The sequence below is a fragment of the Podarcis vaucheri genome (assembly GCF_965113315.1).
Source record: "Podarcis vaucheri genome assembly, chromosome: 14".
Classification (NCBI taxonomy): domain Eukaryota; kingdom Metazoa; phylum Chordata; class Lepidosauria; order Squamata; family Lacertidae; genus Podarcis; species Podarcis vaucheri.
Genome location: NC_138752.1, coordinates 22,307,133 through 22,332,804, shown reverse-complemented (window position 1 = coordinate 22,332,804; position 25,672 = coordinate 22,307,133). Strand labels below are relative to the sequence as shown.

The 25,672-nt window shown below is 46.2% G+C and overlaps 1 protein-coding gene across 2 annotated transcripts in view; it reads right to left on the bottom strand.

Annotated features, from left to right (window-relative positions):
• ADAMTS17 (ADAM metallopeptidase with thrombospondin type 1 motif 17) overlaps window positions 1-20,611 on the bottom strand; it is a 184,805-nt gene extending 164,194 nt beyond the window's left edge. For both annotated transcript variants that reach the window (XM_082198330.1, XM_082198331.1), the window contains exons 1-3: window positions 20,311-20,611; window positions 15,690-16,057; window positions 6,811-6,976 (exon numbers count right to left, since the gene is read on the bottom strand). In XM_082198330.1, coding sequence (XP_082054456.1) covers window positions 6,811-6,976; window positions 15,690-16,057; window positions 20,311-20,395 — 619 coding nt within the window. In that variant the 5' untranslated portion in view covers window positions 20,396-20,611. The remainder of the gene's footprint in view (window positions 1-6,810; window positions 6,977-15,689; window positions 16,058-20,310) is intronic.
• Between the last annotated feature and the right edge of the window lie 5,061 nt (window positions 20,612-25,672).

The window sequence follows — 25,672 nt, the reverse complement described above, 5'->3', positions numbered from 1 at the left end:
ATGGGATAGACCCTAATGTTATAAGGGAAGAGGTGTAGCTCAGTGGCTGAGCATCTATTTTGTACACAAAAGGTCCCAGCTTCCATTCTTGGCATATCCAAATAGGGCTAAGGGAGACCTTGGAGAGTCACTGTCAGCCAGTGTAGACAGTACTGAAACTAGGTGGACCATTTGTCTGACTTGGTAGAAGGCTACTTCTGTGTTCCTGTCTCATAAGAAGAGCCACCTGGATGAGGCCAATGCCCATTTAGTTCAGAATCCTGTTGTCACAATGGCCAACCAGATGCTACTTTGACATCTCTAGACAGTAAGCAGCCTATAACTGGAAATAAAGGGAAGTCTGAAAAGCAAGACCTATGCAGAATAGCACTCTCCTTACTTGTGATTCCAAGCAACAGGCATATGGAGGCATGCTGCCTCCGTTGTTGGAGACAGACCACAGACATCATGGCTGAAGGCTCATCCACTGAACTCCACACTGAATAGATATTTCAACAGAAACAGCAACCTCCACACCACCCTGGCTCTAACTACCCGCCACAGGTGTTGTGTTACACTTGCAGCCCTGGACCACTAAAGTTGTTCACCTATAAATTATGCTATTTAGTGTTGTCACTTAAGGTATTGGGGAGTGGGGAGTTGTTTAAAAATGGTGTGCCTTTTTATTAGATTCTTAAATGATTTAGCATGGTGTAAGGGAATTTCACATGGGCATCCAAGATGGTTGAAAGCTCCACAGCCTATAAACTGAATTTGTGATACATTGAGCACAAGCTGTCATCAAAAAATGCACTCGTTAATATTTCAACAGATACTTCCTAATATGGGATAATAGAGCATTCTATTTTTAGTATGTGCAGCCTTTGGCCATAACAAAGGGTTTTTCAAGCCAAGTTAAACCTACAGGGAAAAAAATAACATGGTGGAGAGAGAATCATTAAAAAATACACGGGGTGGAGAGGACTTAATGCTGGAATAACATGTGGTCAAAAGTAATAAGTGTTTGGGGAAATGGCCCATAGCTGATACCTGAATATGTATACCTGGACCCTTGGATGAGGGTGGAGCAGGGAGGTGGAATACTAAACCTTATCTGGAAATTTCAAATTTTTATTTTTTAATTTCAAACTTTCTGGCACTATGTTGGAAATGCAGTTATAGGCTTACAAATTTAGAGGTAAAAGTCCTTTGGGTGATCTTAGATTCATTGCTGGATCATTCGTGTCTACAGGTTGGATTACTGCAATGCACTCTACGTGGGGCTGCCCTTGAAGATGACTTGGAAATTTCCATTGGTTCAAATTGCGTTCACCAGATTACTGGCTGGGATTCTGTTTAGATCTCACATAACCCGTTTTGAACTGGTTGCCAGTTCATTTCCAGGCCCAATTCAAGGTGCTCACATTAATGTTTAAAGCCCTAAATGACCTAGGCCTTCCATACCTGAAAAGCCACCTAGTTCACTACAGACTGGGAAGTCAAAAGACAAAGAGCCCAGCAACAGTTGGAGTTGGAGTCAATGACATGCAAAGTCAGCTGATTCTAGTTTTTCCTCAATGAGTTCTAGATTAGCAACACTGAGACGAAGGAGGAGGAAGCTGAAAGGCAGTGGCACCTCCTTCATTGGATATAAGTAAGAAGGCAATTGGAGGCGGGTGGCGCTGTGGGTTAAACCACAGAGCCCAGGACTTGCCGATCAGAAGGTCGGCGGTTCGAATCCCCGTGACGGGGTAAGCTCCCGTTGCTCGGTCCCTGCTCCTGCCAACCTAGCAGTTCAAAAGCACATCAAAGTGCAAGTAGATAAATAGGTACCGTTCTGGCGGGAAGGTAAACGGTGTTTCCGTGCATTGCTCTGGTTCACCAGAAGCAGCTTAGTCATGCTGGTCACATGACCCGGAAGCTGTACCCAGCTCCCTCGGCCAATAAAAAGAGATGAGCGCCGCAACCCCAGAGTCGGCCACGACTGGACCTAATGGTCAGGGGTCCCTTTATCTTTAAGAAGACAATAGGTGGGGCTGGCTAATGGCAGGCTGAGGTTGGTGGAGCAGGGCCTTGTTGGACCAGCCTTGAAGAACAGGATCAATCTAGAACATATCAAACATACGGTACATACACTGTGCACTACAGGAGAAGAGCTGTAATGAAAAATTATTTCACAACTACCGATCTTCTCGCAGATATTACAGGTTTGCAAAGAATTACAAGATTCCCAAGGAAAAAAAGATCCTAGCTCAGACACATGCATTGTTTGCATTTATATTTGCTTATGCAGAAAGAAGTGTGTTAAAAATAAAGTTAGCCCAATTCTTAAAAATTGTTTACTCTGTTGTAATAAATTCCTACCTCTCCTTGGAGTATGACTCGAGGCTTTAAATGAAGAATGTGGTTCAGCTGAGCCAAATTTTAGGCAGTTGCACATTTAAGAGTAATTTATGAGCTTGGTGTCATGAGCATTAAATTAGCACTTTTCCTCAGAAGATGATCTGCCTTGTTTCACACTCTTGAGCCGCATTTTATAAGAAGTCCTTTCTAGGTAATGGGACTTTAAATCACCATCTGAGACCTTTGGAACAGACCTCAAGAAAGGCACATCAGATTTCCTAGAGAAAACACCACATTTATAGCTAATTTAAGAAGGCATGCCTGTCTTTTAGTGTCTGATATTTACACTTACTTAAACAAGAATGTCATCCTTGGCCCCAGTAAATACCTGAGATATTCTTTTCTCCCATAAATGTAACATAGCTTGTATAGCTGTTTCAGAACCCACAAATTAGAGTCTTTTTTAACATAAATCAATCAGTTTATGCCAGAGCTATTTTTAACATTTAATAGTCCCCAACCAGATTTTTCTGCAAAGTGATAGAATCCATTTGCAAGATTGCCACTTTTTGGTCACTTCCGTTATCCACAAAAGAATTGCAAGCAAATGACCGTTCCTTTCCAGCAATATAAATGCACACAGAACTATGGTTTATACATTAAATTCTCAACTCCATAAACTACAATTCTGCCAGAGCTGGAAAAATAAGACTCAAGCTGTTTATGCCTAGTTATGAAGAAGATATTTGAAATGCATTGGGTTCAATATACATATTTCTTTGCAAAGCTTCCTCCCCCTTTTTTATTGCCTGTATTTGATGTCTTCGCATCACATTTCAAAATATAACATCACAATGCACACACCACTCCTTTAGTCACACATGCTTATCTTGTAAACATTGTAATCACAACATTGTCAATATTGTCATCACAAGGAAGTAGATACTGTACAAGAACAAGATAAATTTTGCTGGTCATCAAAGCTCTTTCAACAGCCTACCCTAAAATACTTGAGATTTTTTTCCAGGTTCCTCCTCATACAAATATACACATTAATTTTCATGGCATGAAAAGCATGTCCTTATATATATTTTTCAGCTTCTGCTCTGAATAACTTAAGTTTGTGCCTAGATGTGACAGCCTAAATACCATGTTCTGGAACCAAAGGTCTCTTATGGAATCCTGGCCAGCTCCTGCCTGCGCTGATGGGTGCCATTCTAATGAGGCCTTTGATTCTCATAAGAACCTTTGGAAAAGTGCTTCAAGATCACCTGGTCCCCAAACCATGTCATAAGGAATAGGCTCTTTTGTGTGTCACAGGAGATTAGGGTTTCCCCACCCTCTCCCCTCTTAGGCACAAAAACGTTAATCCAAACAAGACAGGAGTCAATTAGGTCATTAACACACTAAGCCTATTAGAAGCCATGACATCACATCTTTCTTGAAGCAAAAGGGAGAAAAAGCAATCATGTTTTTTTAAAAAAACAACACACACACACAAATAAGAAAAGGGCTTAAGGGCAATTCATGAAATTTAAGATTCACTAGGCTAGCTGGAAAATACTTAGTTAGAAGATACTGTAACTATTGCACTTAATGAGGGATGCGTAGAGAACACCTGTCCAGAATATTTTTGTAAATCCAAATATTTCTGCTTCTACTGTTTGAAATTTCAAAGAGAAACTAAGAAGTTCTTAGTTTCTCTTCGAAATTTCACTTTGACTGAAATTGTGTGGCAATTATTTTTATTTATTTATTACATTTATCAGTTGCTTTATACAAAACAAAAAGTATAAAACACAATGCATAATAGCACTTAGGGGTAACCAGAAATGGATTTGGGGGGTGGGGTGGCGGCCTGTGAGCACAACTCTGCTCTGTTGCTCACAACCCCTTGCTCAACAGCAGCTAAGATAGAATGATGTTATAAAACTTGTATGCCTTTCACACCTTGCTGCAGTCAGTATATCTTGGGATTGCAGTAAAACACAAAGCAGATGTCACAAGCTTAAAGTCTGTGCCCTCTCTTATAGTTCCTTTTGCTCCACAGCCATGCAGGCCTTCCAGGGAGGCAGACCGCTGGAAGTCAAGGCTCTACCAGTCTTCCTAAGAATCAAGTCTTTTGCTAAAACAATGTTTTTCATAGCTTAGCCAACACAGCACAGCCCACTTGGAACTGATCAGGGTCCTGATCTGCATTGCTTACAAGAAGGGGTGTGCAGAAAATGTAATTAGCCTTATTGGCATTTTTGCTTACTTCAGAATTTTGCAGATGTCTTGCTCCAAATGTTCAGCCACACTTCACTCTCTAAGTTCCCATTAAGTGTCACATACCTAGAATAGGAATCAAGGGCACAACTATTTCTAGCATTGTTTTGGGAGGCTGCCTTGCACCCACCTATCAGATGGGGCTAACCTAATTTATATATTCAGAAGGAAGCTGTACTGAAATCAGCAGGACTGGGGGAGTGGGGGAGAGGCCAGAACTCATTGGCATTATTTGCATGCAGAAACTCCCAGGTTCAATGCCTGGGGTCTCCACCTAAAAATGTTCAGGTAACAGGTGCTAGGAAAGACATCTCTAGATACCCTGAAGTCTGATGCTGCTAGGAAGGAGGTGGCTCTGAAATAGATGGAACTTGGCTGAGGGGTCATAACTCAGATGTAGAGCATGAAAAATGTAGACTGTGCATGCATAAGGTTCTGGGTTCAATCCCAAGCTTCTACTGGTAAAGGGACCCCTGACCATTAGGTCCAGTCGTGGCCGACTCTGGGGTTGCGGCGCTTATGTCGCTTTACTGGTCGAGGGAGCCGGCGTATAGCTTCCGGGTCATGTGACCAGCATGACTAAGCTGCTTCTGGCAAACCAGAGCAGTGCACGGAAATGTCGTTTACCTTCCCACCGGAGTGGTATCTATTTATCTACTTGCACTTTGATGTGCTTTCGAACTGCTAGGTTGGCAGGAGCTGGGACCAAGCAACGGGAGGTCACCCTGTCGCGGGGATTCGACCCACCGACCTTCTGATCGGCAAGTCCTAGGCTCTGTGGTTTAACCCACAGCGCCACCCGCATCCCCCTTCTCCTGGCAGGATGGTGAAATACCTCATTCTGGAGAGGTGGTGCTAGTCAATGTAGCCAGTACTAGACGTGGCCTGGCAATAGGCAGCATCCTATGACTTGCTTTCGAATATATTGCAAGGAATTCCAAGGATCAAACCAGCAGCCTCTACTGGTTAAATATTAGTTCCCTATGCCCATCAGGGCAGGGAGTTCATGTCAGAATATAAAAGCTACAGACCACAACACTCCTCGTCATCGGTTGGGAGATCAGATGACCTTAGAAAGCCAGTCATGTCACTGCCCACTCTATAGCTACAACAATGGCTGCATTCCCTCATGTCGGATATGCTGGTATACTTCTATAACGTTCCCCTGACCTTTGCTTCTAATGCTCAAGACATCTGCCACCTCTCAAGCCCTTGTGAGCTGGACCTTGCTAGCACTTCAACCTGCACAGAACATAGATATGAAAAGAGTATATCCATGTTCTTTGGCAGGCCAAAGGGTTACACAGGATGAGTAAAGATGAACAGCTTTAGGTTACAGACTCCGCTAACCCAGAAATAGTACCTCGGGTTAAGAACTTTGCTTCAGGATGAGAACAGAAATTGCGTGGCAGCGGTGTGGCGGCAGCAGGAGGCCCCATTAGCTAAAGTGCTGCTTCAGGTTAGGAACAGTTTCAGGTTAAGAACGGACCTCCGGAACGAATTAAGTACTTAACCCGAGGTACCACTGTATATTTTCAGCACTTTTTCAGCACAGATTGAGATGTTTATATTACTATGTATCTCTGCTGGACTTGAAATTGTTTTTATTGCTGGTAAATGTAAGTAGGATTTGATCAGAAGAGCACTCCTTGGTTTCTAACAGCTGGAATTTGGCTGCGTTATTGCCTCTCACCATGGACACAGAGCAAAGCTATTCTGCTTAGGGGCCACTGGTTGCTTTATCCTCCATGAACTTGTCCAATCCTCATTTAAAGCCATCCAAGATGGTGGCCATCAATGCCTCCCGTGGGAGCGAGTTCCATGTACTGTGTGAATATGTACTTTCTTTTATCTGGCCTGAATCTTCAAATATTCAGTTTCCCTGGATGTCTACAAGTTTTAGTGGGGGAAGAGAAAAACTTTCCTCTACCTACTTTCTCCATGCTATGCATAATTACATAGACTTTTACCATGTTACCGCCTACTTTCCTTTTCTCAAAACTAAGAAGTCCAAAAGACTGCAACGGTTCCTCATAGGGGAGTCACTCAATCCCATCGATCCTTTCGGTCGCCTTTTTCTGAACCTTTTCCAACTCTGCAAACATAAAAGCAAGCCAGCAAGCAAACAAACAAACAGGTGTGCGAGGCCAACTCTATCTGCGGCAACCACCACTGCTCCAAGGAGGCCACTCATTCACACACCGACTTCCAATAACCCACCTGCTACAACTCTGCAGGGCTCAACTGGGTTCTCCGACTTGCCAGGATGTGCCGATCTGGTGGCCCGTTTGTGCCTGATGAAGTGCTCTTTCCCATCAAACGAGGTCTCGGAAGTGTTCACTGGTTGTATCTGCACCTGTTCTGATCCAATCTGGATATAGCCAACCTGTTCACCACAAAAACAAAACAAAAAAGTCATTGGAATCACATTGACCAAGAATATCCAATAACTTGGCAGCCAGGAGGGGGGGCGGGGAAATATCCACTCAATTAGGCAAAAAAAGAAAAAGAAAAAAGATGTTTAAACATTTCTACTATATGTTTATGAGCTCACTGGGCTAATTCTTATCACCACATCACACTTAGAGCTCTAGCAAAAATTTTAGAGGGCCACCATTGCGTGCTCAGGCATACATCAAACTTTTAAAAGGGAAATGTTCATCTCCTTTTTTTTACTGTTACAGCTGTATGCAAGACCCACCAGATGGGTACAGACTGAGAATAAGGCCAGATATTTCAAGGGGGAGGGGTTGTTTTTGAGAGAGAGTTCTATACCAGCTAGGCAGCCACCCAAATAAGTTCTCTGCACGTACATATGACTGCTGGGATGTGGAACAGCTGACTGCATTAATGTGATTTACAATCTACATTACATATGTGTTATAAATTACACAGGCCACACACACACAACACGCTAGTCTTTGTCTTCACTTATACCAGGGCAGTCTCATTGACATACTTTAGCTATATAGCTTCATAGGAAGATTACAAACTAAAATAAGAGAACTGCTCACATTTCTTTTTAACGTTTTCAGGAGAATTCAGCCAAGGCAAGAAGAAGATTGCTGAATTTTACTGGTGAGGATAAAGTTTATTAATCAGCTTGGTCTTTCTCGTCTCTTGATTTACATTCTAGGGTGCTTTTGGTACACTAATAACAGAAGCACAGTTCCAATGTGGGCTCTCTACTTTGGAAGTTGCTGAAGAGGAAAGCTAATATTTGGGGCATCACTATATCACAATAAATGAACAAGAACATACCAAGAGCTCTGCTAGATTAAGCCAAAGGTCCATCTAGTCCAACGCCCTTGTTCTCACAGTCGCCAACCAAATGCCTATGGGATTAGAGCAGGGTTTCCCAAACTTGGGTCTCCAGCTGGTTTTGGACTACAATTCCATCATCCCAAACCATTGGTCCTGCTACCTAGCAATGATGGGAGTTGTAGTCCAAAACCAGCCGGAGACCCAATTTGGGGAAGTTGTCAATAGCATTATTTTGTCTAATCCGGCAAACAATTTAAGAAGAGCCCTGGCATCCTCCTCTATATTGCAGGGCTGTTGTATTCAGGCCCTGCTTATGGGCTTCCCATGGCCATCTGGTTGGGCACCATGAAAATAGGGTGCTGGATTAGATGGGCCATTGGGCCAAGCCAATTGGGCTAATCTTCTGTTCTTAAGACAGGCTCATCATCCCCTCCCTTGAAAACCAAACTGGTACCAGGTACAAAAAAAACAAACTTCAAATGAGCCCCAGGAAGGCCCTCATGTTTCCCCACTTATTATGGGATCACACATCCTCCCCACCCCAGTCAGTGAAACATTTTGACTGAATGTTAGAAAGATCTGGCTGAATGAAAAATCTTGGCCTGCTTTAGATCAGACAAATCCAGCCAGGTACCTCATTTGAAAAGGCCTGCACAGCTGTGACCCAGCAGCCCTACCCAGGCCTCAATAAGCTCCTGTTCTTGATGCCTGATTGGGCATCCAAAAACCAAGGGAGCAGCTGGGCATATGGCAAGGCCCATCCACAGCTGCAGAGTTGCGTTCAGGTTGCCATAGAATCATAGAATTGTAGGGTCGGAAGGGACCCTGAGGATCATCTAGTCCAGGAATATTCAGCTGTCCAGGAATATATGGGGACTGAACCTGCGACCTTGCCATTATCAGCACCATGCTCTAACCAACTGAGCTATCCAGTGTTGGTGGATCACATGTTGTTCAGGGCTGTTCTGTCCGTTCAGAAGAGAACCACCCTGTGGGCTCCTGCGCAGTGAGCTATAATGAGCTGAACAGCCCTGAAGTGCATTGCAGTGCATTTGAGGAGCTGTTTATGTCAACTAATAGCATTTTGCATCACTTAACTAGAATATTCCTTATGGAAGAGTTAAAAGCAGGGATGTCAGAGAATTCCAATAGAAACAGAAACAGGAAATTGCCGATGTTCGCTTATTCGGCCTGTGTCCAGAACGGAAATGAATCGGCATAGAAATGTCATTTTTCTCAATCCAGAATTGTTGATGCTCGTCTTCTAACATGCTGCTTTCAAACTTACATTGATTCTGGAGCCTGCCGTCTACAAGTGTGGGTGTGGTTGCCTGATACAACCCTTGATTTAGTTATCCATGCCTTCTCCTTCCTGAGCTAGCCCCAGGTGAATGAAGAAGGAAGCGGTGATTGTGATCTTGATATACGCCCACCCACAACCACATCAAGCCGGTGTCAATACACACCTCACCATTATCAGGACCACCTACATCTGTTTTCAAGTGGGTACAATGTGGGGTTATGCAGAATCAATCTGCAGTGAGCTGTTATTTTCAGAATGAAACCCGTTTTCTCAAGAAGATCGTGCGTAGACTACATAGAGGAAACATGGACCCAGTCTCCATTATAGATTATAGAATAAAATGTTGCATCTTGCAGTCTATGCCTGCAAACAGTAATTGCTTACATTTTATTCCCACCCCCTTGCATCATTTTTCCTTTGCACTGAAATGTGATTGTTTATGTAAATTATATACCGTATTTTTCGCTCTATAAGACGCACCAGACCATAAGACACACCTAGTTTTTGGAAGAGGAAACCAAGAAAAAAAATATTCTGAATCCCAGAAGCCAGAACAGCAAGAGGGATCGCTGCGCAGCTATACCTCTTGCTGTTCTGGCTTCAGCGATAGCTGCACAGCCTGCATTTGCTCCATAAGACGCACACACATTTCCCCTTACTTTTTAGGAGAAAAAAAGTGCGTCTTATAGAGCGAAAAATACGGTACGTTTTATAAATTTTTCACAGCAGACAGCAACACAACTAATGCACCTTTTGGTGGAAGACAAACTGTAGTGGGATGGAAACAGCACAACATAGAATGGAAAGCACTGCTTTCTTACATCCTTAGTTAAAAGACTATCACATCACACTTACCGGGGAGGCCTTTCATAGCATGGGAATATGGGGCATCGTTGCACAGGTGGACTTCTTGGCTCTGCCACCATTAAATATCTAGGAATGGGTAACAGCATTGGGCTGTGCTTTTCTAGACTGTTGGTTGGCCGCTCACAAGGACTGACTATGTTTCCCTCTGGTATAAATGCATTCCTGACACATCAGGGAGGAGACTAGACTAGAACTAACAAACTGGAAGTTCAGAGGAGGTCAATGAAGATGGTCCATGGTAAAGGAAACACAAACTAGCAGCAGCAGCAGCGGATGGTGCCTGCTGAGACAGGTGGGGCCAAGGAAATGGTAACTAAGGATAGATGGAGCAGGGAATCATAGTGGTCTGAGACAACTACAAGAAAGAAGATTCCACCTAAACATTAGGAAGAACCTCCTGACAGTAAGAGCTGTTCGACAGTGGAATTTGCTGCCAAGGAGTGTGGGGGAGTCTCCTTCTTTGGGGGTCTTTAAGCAGAGGCTTGACAACCATATGTCAGGAGTGCTCTGATGGCGTTTCCTGCTTGGCAGGGGGTTGGACTCAATGGCCCTTGTGGTCTATTCCAACTCTATGATTCTATGATTCTAACTAATGATAGCTCTCCCCTCATTCTCCTCCTTTGCAAACAACATTAAGGACATTAATTATTTCCATCTGTAATGTTCAAAGAAATGCAGCAATGAAAATACTAATTGAAATACAAGGCTGCAATACCATGTGCGCTTATTTAGGAGTAAGCCCCACTGAACTAAGCAGAAACTACTTCTAAGTAGACCTACATAGGATTGCTCTTCATTCATCATCCACCACCTGCCTCTCTTTTGCACACATGCGCGCGCGCGCGCACACGCACACACACACACAGGCTCCAACCAGACAGAGAACAGAGTTGCCATTGCCTGCAGAAAGAGTAGTGCCCCAGTTTCGCAGAGCAAAGCGCCTACTTGGAAAAGTTGAAGGAACTATGTATGTTCACCCAGGGAAAACAGAGGTGGGAAATAATATCCCTCTTCTAGTACCAGAAGGACTCTCACACAAAACAGGGCAAAAGTTAGTTCTCTGCTGCCCCATAGGACAGGACTAGATCTCCTGGACGTAAGATAGAGGTGGAACACAAGAAGAAGTTTCCTGGCAGTAAGAACGGTTTAGCTTTGGAACAAATTACACAGAGAGGAGATGGCAATTAGCATTAAGAAACAACCTCCCATTGGCACCAACAGGAACATCAGAACACAAAAGCCTGCAGGATCAGGCCAACATCCTATCTAGACAAGCATCCTCTTCTCTCAGTGCCTCACAGCTCCCTGCTCCCCCTCCTGTCCACATCATCAAGGCAACCATAGTTACTGCTCCCCACTGAACATCTGGATAGGTCTTCCCAGCATCAGCAGCTGGGCATAGTTAGAGGATCATGTTCTCTGCGCCTCCATCCCATGTGTTTGGTAGTGCTTTTCAGGATATGTAGTTTTTGCCGCAATGTGTTCTCTGCCAACAATGATGCAGTTAGCAGGGCTGGAAGAGGACCAACAATAGGAGAGGGTCCATGTTCCTATCTGTTGTGGTTAGTTTACTGCTGAGCCCATGTTATTTTACTTACGCATGGCACACAGATGTCACGGACGCAAGTGCTGTTTGCGAACAACCCTTGGTTTTGTTCTTCCACAGATGGCATTCCAGTTAAAGCTATGCTGCCTGGCTTTTAGGAGACAGAGGGCTTGCAAGCAACCTGCTCATCATCACCACAGAGCTATTTCAGCTTCGGATCGTGGTACACAGTGAGCATCGCTGTCACGGCAGGAATCGGGACAATACCATGCTCTGCCCAACTTTCCAAAATGGAAAGTGCCTTGGTAGGCCATTGCTCACAGGGGTTTCCAGTGGTAGAACAAGTGCTTTGATTATATACTTGTTCCTGGCATCTCCAGCTGACGTGATCTCAGCCAGCAGGCTTGGGGAAGACCTCTGCTTGAGGCCCCGGAAGGAGACTGTCACTCAGAGTTAACAACACTGATCTGACTCCATGCATATGTTTCAGATGCTGGGGGAAATAGTTCAAAAGGAGAACTATCTCAAAGCGAAATGTACAAAGGACTGCTCAACAGCTGCTTCCCACTCTGTATCCCACCCAGCGCTTGGATTGCATGGGGGAGAGGCAGCCCCCTACCTTCTTCTAACACTCCCCTTAGCTCTTGCTATCACCTCCTAAAACAGTAGTTGTGATATGACTCCCCTAGTGCCCAGATCTATCCACTATGTCTTTCTGCGCCTGGTTGATGAAGGCAGTCTGGTCTCTGCACTGTTTTGTTTACTCAAGAGGTTATCCCAGACCCACCCATGTTATGGCCCAAGGGAGGATCTCTAGCTGCACCCCCCCCAAGCTGCAATGCACTTTTGTTTGGTCAGTTAATCCCACCTGCCAAAGCAAGAGTCTTGATTTGACACCCCGCGAGGGTCCCCACTACCTTAGAGTCTGGGGAACTGGCTGCGGAAGCTTCCCAGACAAGTGGAACAGTATACCTGTTTTAAGATTTGATTGATTATCTGGAGAAATGTCAGGGTCCAGAAGAATCTCAACCCCTAGGCAAAAAAGTCATCGATCTCCTTGCAAGGGAAGAAGGTTGTCGGTGGTGATGGTTTGGTCCTAACTCAAATCGGTATAGAGATTCTTCCAATTTCAGCTGTATACCCTTGCTGTGCTTCCCATGTTATAGGGGATACAAAAGGGAACTGCATCTCTTAACTTTGTGTGGCAACACCCTTAGTTTGCCAATTTTAATTACAAGGTAAAACAGGGGCAAGGGTGTTAGGGCGTCCCGAGTGTAGATTTCAGGAGCTTCCTAAATTCCCTCCACAATTCAAAGTCTGTCAACCTAACCACAGTCCCATTCGCAGGATACATTTAAAGAGGTCTGTTACCGCTTTAAGCAGTCATCGCTTCCCCCAAGGAAACATGGGAGCTGTAATTTGTTAAGGGTGCTGAAAGCTGGTCCCCTCCCAAAGCTACAATTCTCAGGGTTCCCTGAGAAGCAGGACTGATTGTTAAACCACTCTGGGAATTGTAGTACTAGGGGGCAAACGGGTTTCCTAAGAACTCTCAGCACCCTTAAACTACAGTGCCCAGAATTCGTTTTTTTTTGGGGGGGGGACATGACTGTTTAAAGTGGTATCATAGCATTTTAAATGCCTGGTGTGGATGTGGACCATGTCTACTCAGAAGTAAGTCCCACTGGATTCAAGGAGCTTACTCCCAAGTAAGTGAGGTCGGGACATATTCCCCAACTGCCAGCAGAGTGTTATTAATTCCCTTTTCTACCACCATCAGTTCTCAAGCAATAAAAGTTGCCACTACAAATGAATTCCTGTTTAGTTTATATTTTTACGTGGCTTTCCCCCCCCCCCAGTTCTGTTTGTACACTTTTCAGATGGCTTCAGAGCCTTAAGAGCTTGGTAATTTATGAATGAGATTAACCAAGTGTGCTTTGCAGCAAGGGACAGGTGGGTGGAGAAGCCTGTCAGCATTTCACGAGGGGGGGGGGGGTGAACAGCATTCTCATTTTCAAGCTCCAAGAAACCTTTGGTGGTGCTCAGCTCCAGCTTCCAACATCAATCACAAAAGACGCTGGTATCCCATTATCTGGATGCAGGTGCTCACCTGAGGCACAGGGCTTGCCCCTCCTTCCTTAAGGACTGTCTACAGCACAGCTGCCCAAACTAAGCACCCCCCTGCTCCGCCCACTCCTGCCCTGAGGGGCAACGCCTGAATTAGGTGGGGAGGCAGGAGGGAAGGGGCGGGGTGGACAGGCTGTGAAGAATTCCAGCCTCATCGGCATTCCTACAGAGCCACAGAGACATCGCAGAAAGTTAACAGGCGAGACCCACAATGCGACTAGAGCAGCCTTTCTCAGCCTGTGGGTCCCCAGATGTTGTTGAACTACAACTCCCATCCCCCCTAGCTAGCAAGGCCAGAGCTCAGGGGTGATGGGAGTTGTAGTCCAACAACATCTGGGGACCCACAGGTTGAGAACCGCTGGACTAGACCGATTGGAAGACTGGGAGGCCAAACTGAGCCCCATAGAATCATAGAGTTGGGAGGGATCATGGAAGTCCAAACTCTTACACAGTTGTCCCATAGAGGGATCCAGTCCCAAAACAGAATCATAGAGTTGGAAGGATCATCTAGTCCAAGTCCCTTGCCATGCAGCTGTACCATACGGGGATTGAACCTGCAACCTTGGCATTGTCAGCACTACGCTTTAACCAACTGAGCTATCAATGCTCGTTCATCACTAAGGGCTAAGCAGGGTGACAAGAAGCAAAAGGGGCCAGAGCTCCTGCAGACTGGAGATTCTTTTTTTTTTTTAAGCCTGCAATTTTAGAATGCTGCCCCCTACTGGTTTACAAGGTGTGCTCCCGGAGCACCCTGCCGTTCCTCAGAAACGAAGCCAGGATTCCCTCTGCAATGCGATCCATAAGGGCAGATCTTTAAGCAGAAGCTGGTCTGCCCTCTTTGCCAGCAACGCAAAGGAGCGTCGGAGGAATAGTTTAGCATAGAGTTTCCCAAACGCTGGGCCAGAGACGACTAGTGAGCCATGGTGCTGTGACCCATCTAGTCCCCTGGCCGTGTGGGGCTAATGGTTGCATTAATGTCAGCACTCCTCATATGGCGAGTCAAGATGGCTGAGGGTCAGAGAAATTTGGGGAGAAGGGGGGAGGCCTCCCTTCTCAAAGGGGAAAAGACCTGAGGAGGTGTTGAAGGAAATTAGAGACAGCAAAAGTTATTGAAAATAAATAATAGTAGTAGTAGTAATAATAATAATCATCATCATCATCTGAGAATAAGAAAGGAACAGGGTAGGAGAGAGTAACTGCAGCAAAAGGAAGTGAATGTAAGTGTGTTTTACTTTGAGCCTCTAGATCAGCAAACTCATCTTACAATATCCCCAAGATGAGCAACATTTGTTTTGAAATACAGGCAAGATAGACTACAGAACTCCTTGCCACATGAAAAACACTGTGGCAAAGGATTTAGCAATGACCAAAGGCTGGTTAGGGATCAATAGAAAACCATGTCAGTAACAGCCACCTAATTAAGCCAGACGCTACCCCCTGCCTCCACCATTTTGAGACTGGTAGGCCTCAGAAATTGTCAGCTCTCTTAAGTAGGCCCCAGGGGTAAAACATTAAGAGCACCTCCTGTTCCAGGGCATGCACTCCAGGCACTGTCCAAAGAGGACTGAGCCTACGCAGCAGCCACAAAATGCTGCCTGAAGGTTGGAGTGGGGAAATGGAAAACATGATGGCTAAATGGAATGGAGTACCTAAGAAAAGGGAATGGCTGGCTGACTGTAATTGTGATATCAGAAGCAGGCCAGACTGCTACAATTTTCTTCCACTTGTCAGTACGAAACTGACATTGTAACCTGTAACTAACTGAAAATTGTAAGGGAATGAACACAGGTTTGCAGCGCTGTTCCCTAGCCTGACCGGACTCCCCACTTTCTAGGTACAGGGAACCCACCCGCCTTCTCACATTCCTGTCTCTCGACTCTCTTAACTCCATGCCCCACCCAACACACTCTTCCACAGGCTCTTCTTCCCCAAACAACGGCCTCCCGCAACACCAGACTGCGCCCATCGAGGGCAAATTCGCCCAGAGACAAGTACCAGCCCGCCGCAGGCACTGAGGGAAGCGAAGGAGTCTGCGCTGCGGTTGAGCACATGCCCTGTGTAGAAGCAGAGGCGATCCAAGTCCACACGGCGGCTGCTTCGGCCCACGCCAATTTCCTCCACGGAGAAACCCGGTGCCAAAAACTGCCCATTTCGGCGAAGGTTCAAGTAGATGTCAGAGCCTGGATCGGAGCCCAGCCCGGCGGGAAGCCGGACGATCAGCAACTCGGCCTCTTCTTCAGGCTGCAGAGGCACAGAGCGTCGCCTCCTATGCTCCTCAGAGTGGATCCCTCTGACCTGCAGGGAAGGGATCTTGTCAAGGGGCACCTGCTCCGGGATGATCACCACACCCAGGTCCGCATTGACTGCAAAAAGAGACACAGAGGGAGAGGAGGGTGGGAGAGCATTAGCAGCCATCAGCAATACAGGCCAAAGAGCCCAACTCCTAGGTAGAAGGTTATACAGTGGTACCTCGGGTTAAGAACTTAATTTGTTCTGGAGGTCCGTTCTTAACCTGAAACTGTTCTTAACCTGAAGCACCACTTTAGCTAATGGGGCCTCCTGCTGCTGCTGCACCACTGCCCTGCGATTTCTGTTCTCATCCTGAAGCAAAGTTCTTAACCTGAGGTACTATTTCTGGGTTAGTGGAGTCTGTAACCTGAAGCGTCTGTAGCCCGAGGTACCACTGTATTCACTGTTAGTCGTAAGAACGCAAGGAGATACCTGCTTGGGGCTACCACCCCATGAAATCTGCGAAGTCAGGTTGGTGGCTTGAGCATCTGCATGGGTCAAATGGTGAGGCCAGGCTGCAGGCCAGATGTTTCCCACCCCTGTCTAAATTAAAACCACAACCTCACCAGAGCCAAACCTATTTTTAGAACCTTATTCGCAATGCTAGAACCAGCCAGTCTTACACTGGAATCTGTAAGAAGAGGGCACCTCTGTACATATGCAGAGCGAATCCCCTCTCCAACAACATGCAACCTCCTTTGGTACATTGTGACTGAGAAGGCAGAGCTCTCTGGTCATAAGTTGAAAATGCTGGACATTTATTATCATTCTTATTTGCCCAGTACTACTACTTTTTAAAGGACGTGGGTGGTGCTGTGGTCTAAACCACTGAGCCTAGGGCTTGCCGATCAGAAGGTCGGTGGTTTGAATCCCTGAAACGGGGTGAGCTCCTGTTGCTCGGTCCCAGCTCCTGCCAACCTAGCAGTTCGAAAGCACGTCAAAGTGCAAGTACAGTGGTACCTCGGGTTACATACGCTTCAGGTTACGGACTCCGCTAACCCCAGAAATATTACCTCGGGTTAAGAACTTTGCTTCAGGAGGCATTAGCTAAAGTGGTGCTTCAGGTTAAGAACAGTTTCAGGCGAAGAACAGACCTCCAGAACGAATTAAGTTCTTAACCCGAGGTACCACTGTAGGTAAATAGGTACCGCTCTGACTGGAAGGTAAACGGCGTTTCCGTGTGCTGCTCTGGTTTCACCAGAAGCAGTTTAGTCATGCTGGCCACATGACCCAGAGAAACTGTCTGCAGACAAACGCCAGCTCCCTCGGCCAGTAAAGCGAGATGAGCGCCACAACCCCAGTCGTTCGTGACTGGACTTAAGGGTCAGGGGTCCTTTACCTCTAACTTTACTACTTTTTAAAACTGATCCTTTTTTATATTTGTCCATCTTTTGATGATGCTTTGTCAGTGTGGGGGAGGAGGAGGAGAAGGTCAACTGTGGTTACTCTGGCAACTATTAATAGCAATGGAAAGCACTCTGCATATGCTCAAAGGCACATAGGAATGAACAAAGGAAGCTGCCATACTATCTGCCCATCCATTTCAGTTCTGCTCTGACTCGCTGGGCCTCTCCAGGGTCTTGGGCAAATATTTCTCTGAACCTCTTTTCTTTCAATGGAAGATGAGAAGGATTGAACCTGGGACCTTCTGTGTGTGCAATTTATTTATTACATTTATATCCCATCTTTTTCTCCAAGGAGCTCTAAGTGGCATACATTGTTCTCCCCAGGTAATCCACAGAACAACTCTGGAAGGTAGGCTGAGAGACCATGACTGGCCGAGGGTCACCCAGGGCTGAGTAGGGTTTGAACTGTGGTCTTGAGGCCCTAATTCAACTGACCGTTGCACCACACTGGCTCTCTAAGGAACATAGAAAGGTGACATGGCTTGATATTGTCTACACTGACCAGAGGTAGCTCCGAAGGGTTCCAAGAAAGGGATAGAATCATAGAATGATAATATTGTAGAGTTGGAAGGGACCTCAAGGGTCATGTAGCCCAAACACCTGCAACACAGGAATCCTGCCTTGGGTGGGCTTGAACCACCAACCTTCTGGTTAACAGCCAGACACACTGACCCATTGCGCCACCTGAGTATACATGTTCCCAACCCTACATGAAGATGCCAAGTATGGAACCTGGGGCAACTGCTCTAGCACTGACCTATGGACTCTTCTCTAGCATAGGCTAGGGTGGGGAATCTTAGGTCTCCTGTTAGCATTTAAAGAATCATACAGTTAGAAGGGACCATGAGGATCATCTAGTCCAAGCCCCTGCAATGCAGGCATACACAGCTGTCCCATAGCAGGATCGAACCTGCAACCTTGGTGTTATTGGCACCATGCTCTATCCAACTGAGCTACCTAAATTCCCTTGGTTCATACACATTCTGCTGCACTTCTGGGTCAGGCTAGGGATTGTCTCCCCAGCATTCTGTTACATACTCATGATGCTGAAACACAAGAGCCCTGCTGGGTCATGCCAAAGGTCTATCTAGCCAAGGGTTTCCCAAACTTGGGTCTCCAGCCGGTTTTGAACTACGATTCCCATCATCCCTGACCACTGGTCCTGCTGGGCCTCCAACTGTAGTTAGACCATAAGTCTGGCAAACTCTTACCTAGCCCAACATCATATTCTCACAGTGGCCAACTGGATGCCTATGGGTTGCTCAAAAGCAAGACCTGAGAGCGGCAACACTCTCCCTGTTTGCAAATCCCAGCAACCAGTATTGATGCAATCCTGTGAGCTAGATGGACCAATGGAACAATTGCACTAGGTCTTTCCCATGGGACTTTTGGTAGCCTCTCAGAGCATAAACAGAGCCCAGGCTGGATCAGGCCAAAGTCCCACCTAGCCCAGCATCCTGTTCTCACTGTAGTCACCCATGTGCCTATAGAAAATCTGCAAGCAGGACCAGAGTGCAACAACTCCCAGCCCCCAACCTTGTGATTCTCAGCACCAACATCAAGAGACATACATACTAGAGCACTCATCACATGACTAGCAGTCACAGGTAGACTTATCCTCCATGGATCTGCCAGCCTTCTCTTCTTTATTTGCCCCCAGCATCTTGACACTCATAATTTAGACTGCCTTTGAAGCTCCGTTTACTAGGGGAGCTTGCATAGCTCACTTGGTTACAACGTGGTGCAGATAACGCCAAGGTTGCAGGTTCGATCCCTGTATGGGACAACTGCATATTCCTGCATTGCAGGGGACTGGATTAGAAGTTGATCCTCAGGGTCCCTTCCAACTCTACGATTCTATAGTTCTACCTATTATAAAGATGGAAGACGAGTCTGCTGCTGGATGAGGGCAGTGGCTCGCCTTGCCAAGCATCCCATTATCCCAGTGGCAAGCCAGATGCTTACAGGAGGCGCACAAGCAGCAGGATCAGAGTACAACAGCTCTTTAGCCTCCTGCGGTTTCCAGCAACTGGGATTCAGAAGCATAATGCCTCCGGCCATCAGGGTCAGTAGCCATTGACACATCACCTTTCATTTAACTTGTCACATATCCTCTCCCTACATCCCATGCACTGCCCATTTAGCAGTTTAATAAATAAACGAGATATATTCCCAGATCAAATGCCCTGGAAGTTCTGAGCCAGCTGCAGGCAGAGAAGAGAAGAGAAGAGAAGAGAAGAGAAGAGAAGAGAAGAGAAGAGAGAGAGGTGATGGTTCTTTTTAATTTTATTTGCCGCCAGTAGCTACAACTTTTTTTTTAGTTGTGCAGCATAAAGGGAAAAGTGGGGGAGGGAGATAAAGAACCGAACAACGCCAGAGTTTTCTTGCATCGTTCAAGAAAAGTATTTTAGATATTACACACACACACACAAGGAGAGGGAAGGAGGGAGAGTATGGAGGGGGTACTCACATTTCACCAAACCTATTAAAAAAGAAGAGAGAGGGGAGAGAGAGAGAGAGGGGGGGGGGTTGAGGTTTGCAAGAAGACCAGCCAGGAATAAAGAATATACAAGTCTGGAAACAGATACATCCTTTTGGATAAGGAAAACTGGGATCAGAGCCATATAACGGAAGGGAGGGTGGAAAAGAGAGAGAAGGAAACGAACATGCCATTTGGCTCTGCAAACTTTTGCATCTTGTTAAGGGGGCGGGGGAGAGATGCAACAAATATGGGGCTTCCCCAAAATGATTGTATCTCGAGGGGTTGGTGTGCGTTTTGAAAATGCATGCAATTTGAAGTCCAGTCCGCCACCCCCCCAAAAAAAAACTTCCCCGCGCCCGCTTCCAAAATGTCAAATCCAGGGAGACGACACAGAAGGCAGAAGATTGAAGTGGGGAGAAAATCCGCAGAGCCAGCCTACCTGTATGGGTGCCCGGTCCGCAGAGCACCAGTAGCAGCCGCAACAGAAGGGGAGATATGAGAGACAGGAAGGAGCCGTCAAACATTTTATTGCAGCCGAGGGGCCTCCGCAACTGGACTCTGCGGTGCAGGGAGAAGAGGAGGAGGAGGAAGGCGAAGAAGGGCCGTTGATGGCGGCAGCGGCGGCAGCAGCAGCAGCGGAATCCCGACTTGCAGCGAAGCCCTCCCAGACTTTGGAAAAATTAATTAGCGCTACAAACTCAACGTGGTTTACAGAAAGGGAGGAAAGGGGGGAGGGAGAAGCGGGGGAGAGAGAGGGAGAGAGCATCTCCTCCCTTCTCCACTCGCAGGTGCTGATTGGAGCTTAACCTCCCGGAGCTACACCTCCTGCCCACTGATTGGTCGTCGGAATTAACACACTCGGGTAAATAGCGAGGTTGTAAAAGGAGAAGCGGTACACGTGGGTTGCGGGCGAAGGGGAAGCGCCTCCGCCAGGTGGCGCTACAGAGGCGGATGCCGGGTGGTTGGTTTTGCAACCTGGTGGGTTCAGGTGCGCTTGGGTCACAGGCGCTGCCATCCCAGGCTCTCCTACCAGGTTGACCTGCAGAAGTTCAGCAGGAGACGTTTTACTTGGCTTGGAGATCAGGTGCCTGGGGAAAAAGGGGTTTTCCCTACTGTGTTTCTGTGCATTGGGCTGGCAACCCCTATGGCCATGCCGTGATATTCACCTCCGCATGTTAGCTAGCTGTTGAAAGTACAGTACAGGACCAGGAAGGGGTGAGGGGAGATGAAGTACAGTTGATGGATTCCTTTTTACAGTTATTTATTTTACATACAAAAAATGTCTCAGAGGACAAGCGGATTGGGTGTTGTCCTTTTTAATGGTAGACGAGAAGGAATGTCAGCAAGTGTGTGGTTTGTCACAGGAGAGAGAAGCTGTACCTGCAGAAAATTCTCTCCTTTGCCCAGTTAATAAAAGCCCTGCAGCCCTTCCATCCTCCTTTTGCTTCCAGTCGCCTTGCCAGAATGATTAAGTTTCAACTGGAAAGAGGTCAAAGCAGAGCCTTTTGGGAAACACTTCTTTGACCAAGAAACACTCTGAGGCTGGGGACTTGGAGGAGTCTGCAAGAGTAAGCTGCTCAAAGTTTGCTTGCCTGTGTACAATATTTATTTGCATCCTGCTTTCAGAAGTGACTGGTGCTCATTTGAACTGGTAGGGCAGAAGGCAGGGAGTCTAGCAGTAGGTGGCGCCACCCAATTCTCTGGCTGCCAGCTTGCTTCTGGGAACAACTCTTCAGAAACCATGCTATGCTCACAGAGGTTGACTCAGTTCTCAAATCATGGACAGGTAGGAGGACCCTTAACGGCTCAGACCCAGGATACCTGAGGACCTGCTGGAGGGCACCAGGTTGAGGAAGGCTGGTGTAGGCTGCTAGATCATGCCTGGCTCATTCTATGAGGATGTGCTCTCCATGCAGAAGATCCAGAATTCAATCCCTGGCATCTTCAGGCACTGTTTGGAAACACTCCTGTCTCAAATCCCCAGAGAACCGCTGCCAGGAATTGCAGCCAAGCCTTCTCTCACCTGTTACCCTCCAGCTAGTTTAGAAGACGACTCCACGAAGTTCCCTCCTGTGAGGGTTCTAAATGCAGCCCTGGAGGGCAACAGCTGCCTTCTCCTCCAGACTGGGACACTGACGCCAGCTCTGCTCCTGGATCTGATCTGGGGCAAGGCAATCACAACCACCAGGTTTTGGGATAAAAAATGGGAAGAGGGCATCTGGGGAAGATGGCAAAGTGTTGGAGGGTATCCTCTCTTGTACTAATAGTACGGTCTACTTCTTCTTCCTCCACTATGGATTTCCAGACATGACCCAAACCATTTACTGACCTTGCTTTAGTGCCCAGGCCTTCCTTTACTCCCAGACTTGCACTCTCCTCTGGGTGCTACTTGACTACCTCAAATTATCTTATAGGAAACAAACCCTTCCACTGCTGCTTGTTCTATATTTTATTCTTATTCTCTCTCTCTCTCTCTCTCTCTCTCTCTCTCTCTCTTCCCCCCTCGTCTTTGTCATTTTAAATACCCAGCAGAGAAGCCAAGTTTTGCAACCATTATTGCAAAGTTAGTAAGCCTTCAGAGACATCAGGCATATGTTATAGACATCTTTGCAATAAGAATCCCTTTGGCTCTTGGCCTGGAAAGCAAGGGTTAAGTTGGCTGCTCATCAAAGTAACTTTCCTCCCTACATCCCTTCCCCTCTTCCAGATACCATCTCTGGCTTCCTCTCAAGGGGATATCTATGTAGCATTGTACTTGTGACAGTGAAGCTTCTGAAACAGATTAGCTGCTGTCCAGTTTCGCTGAAGGCAGGGAACATTGGCAGTTTGACTGGGGCTGAAACTTCCCATGGACTGAAAGGGACAGTATTAAGGACTGGAAGCTTTGGAAGGAAACTCAGGAGGTGGGGAAACTAAAGGGTAAGCAGCCCGAGGACAAGATAGTTTCAGAGGTCATCTCTGCCACGAACCTGCAGAATAACTTTATGGTCTTAGCCTAAGGTTCTAGGGGAAGGTCCATATAGCATCTGCTTTGCATTCAGGTGGCCCTAGGTTCCTTCCCCACCATCTCCAGGTAGGGCTGGGAAAACCTGGAAAGCCACTGCCAGTCAGTGTAGACAGTACTGAACTTAGACCAATTGTCTGTCTCAGTAGGAGGCAGCTTCCCCTGTTCCTTCCTGTGGTTGAAGGAAGTGTGTGGTGGATCAGGGAGCAGTAATACACAGAAAAAGTAAGTGAAGTAGGAAGAGGTTTGAGGCAAAAGGCAGAGAAGACAGGAAACTGTAATGAGAATGGGATTGAACTTTTGCTTCTGCAATTAAGTTATTATGCTCTCCAGCCAACCACGCTTGTCCTTGTGCTTAATGCACAAGGGTATAGATCTGGCTTGGGACAATCGCCTTGTATAGTCTTGTGAGTCTGAGACACTATCTACATCGGACTAATGCTTGATCAAGTGGTTGTGTGAATGCCCTCTGTGCCCAGAGTAAGTTGGATCCTTTCAGCCACATCCCTGTTTCTGGGGGAAGCAGAAGAAGCTTGCAGAGCTAGGGGTGCATGCCTAATTGCATCATCAGGTATATAGCGGGGTCCACAGCTGTCCTTCCCAAGCATGGTTTGAACGAAGTGGGTGGGTAATACAGAAGAACTGAACCTTTGGCATATCAATTTGATATTCTGCCCATTTTAGCTAGGCAGCAAAATGGTGCAGATCATCCCAGGCAAAAGCATGTATCTGGGTAGCACAGAGCTTGCTATCAACCCTAAAAACACTTAGGCATCATATATTAAAATGCTCTTATCTGCTATCTGGTTCATTTTTGTGGCCTTCCTAGAGAACAAACACATGACAACATAGTCATGACTTGATGCCTGTTCTCATGAGAGCACACAGGAATCTTCAGCACCTGATCAAGCCTTTGTGTGCCTGATTCTTCTGTACCCACAAAATTGCAAAGCCCACACCATACATTTAAAGCGCTATGATGCTACTTTGAACAGTCATGGTTTGTCCCCAAAAATTATAGGAGCAGTAGTTTGTTTAGGGAGCTGAGAGTTGTGATGGGGCCTTTATTTAGGATTGCCATATGTCCTCTTTTTCCAGAACACATCCTCTTTTTCAGGGGTATGTAAAATGAGTGTCATCACAGCGATCTATAGTTAAAAGTAGAAGTCGGCAAATGTGTCCTCTCTTTTGCTCTTCAAAATATGGCAACCCTATGCCCTATTCCCCTAAGTGAGTTATAATTCCCAGAGTTCCCTGGGAAGAGGGGTTGATGGTTAAACCACTAAGCTGTGAATTCTGTCCAAAGATCCTTAGATCATCGCAGAAATACAACACCCAGAGCTCCTGGATTGGGAGTTGTGTTGATTACTGGTACTCAGCTTTGAGCCTGTTTTAAACTAATATAGTATCTTTGGCGATCACTTGTAGCTGAGTAAGATTGTCTTCCATAAACACAGTTTTAACAATGAGTCGAGTCCGTAAGTGACTGTGGAGGCCAATTCTGGATCCACACGTCCTTCTACAGTGGGGACATTGGTTTCCGGGCGGGAGTTGATCACGGTGTGGATTTGCCAAGCGTGCCTTCCTCTTAGTACGTTTCTCCCTTGCGTCCTGAATTTGAGTGTCTTCAAAGCCCATGACTTTGGTAAAGGCTGTTCTCCAACTGGCTCACAGGCCAGTGTTTCCCAGTTGTCAGTGTTTATACTACATTTTTTAAGATTTGCCTTGAGACAGTCTTTAAACCTCTTTTGTTGACCACCAGCATTACGCTTTCCATTATTAAGTTCAGAATAGAGTAGTTGCTTTAGAAGACGATCATCAGGCATCTGCACAACATGACCAGTCCAACGAAGCTGATGTTGAAGAATCATTGCTTCAACACTGGAGATCTTTGCTTCTTCCAGCACACTGATATTAGTTCGCCTGTCTTCCCAAGTGTAATTTTTTTTCAGAGACACCATTGATGGAATCTTTCAAGGAGTTAGAGATGGCATTTATAAGTGGTCCATCTTTCACAAGCATACAGTAAGGTTGGTAATACAATAGCTTTGTAAACAAGCATTTTGGTTTCCCTGCCAATGTCCCGGTCCTCAAACACTCTGCACTTCAGTCGCGAGAAAGCTGCACTTGCAGAGCTCAGACGATGCTGGATTTTGGCATCATTGTTGGCCCTTGTGGAAAGATAACTGCCTAGGTAGGAGAAGTGATCAACATTTTCCAACGTTACACCATTGAGTTGGATTTGTGGCACTGCAGAGGGGTTATAGAGCAGGAGCAGCTAGCCTCTGTCCTGTGGACCGGCTTTCGCCCGCAAGACCCTGCAACCTAATCTCCTGATCTGATTTCCTGTGCTGGCTGGGAATGATGGGAGTTGTAGTTCAAAACGTGGGTTGTGGAAAGCTGGCACAGACAGACCTTTAAGAGAAAGCCTGGCTCGCCAATTAATAAAATTGGAAGGACTGCTGACAGCCCAATGAATTCTACCTATAATTAACTCTAAATGGTGTGTTGCTCATTTCAGCCTGTAAAGCAGTCATGGCAGGCCAATCTATAATAACCGCAGACTCAGACCTATAATCAGAGTTGGCCATCTTCTGGATGATTTTTTTGGGGGGGAGGAGGGGTGAGTATGGGAAGTGCACCACAACTTCTATTTTGTATAAATAAAAGATGTTTGGTTCTTATGGATGTGTAGACAGATTTGAAAACCCAGAGTCAGCGTTGGCAAGATTTTGCAGTGACCTCTGAGCTTGGCCAAACTACATCTCTCTTCTTCGTGGCCTCTGTTTACTTGACA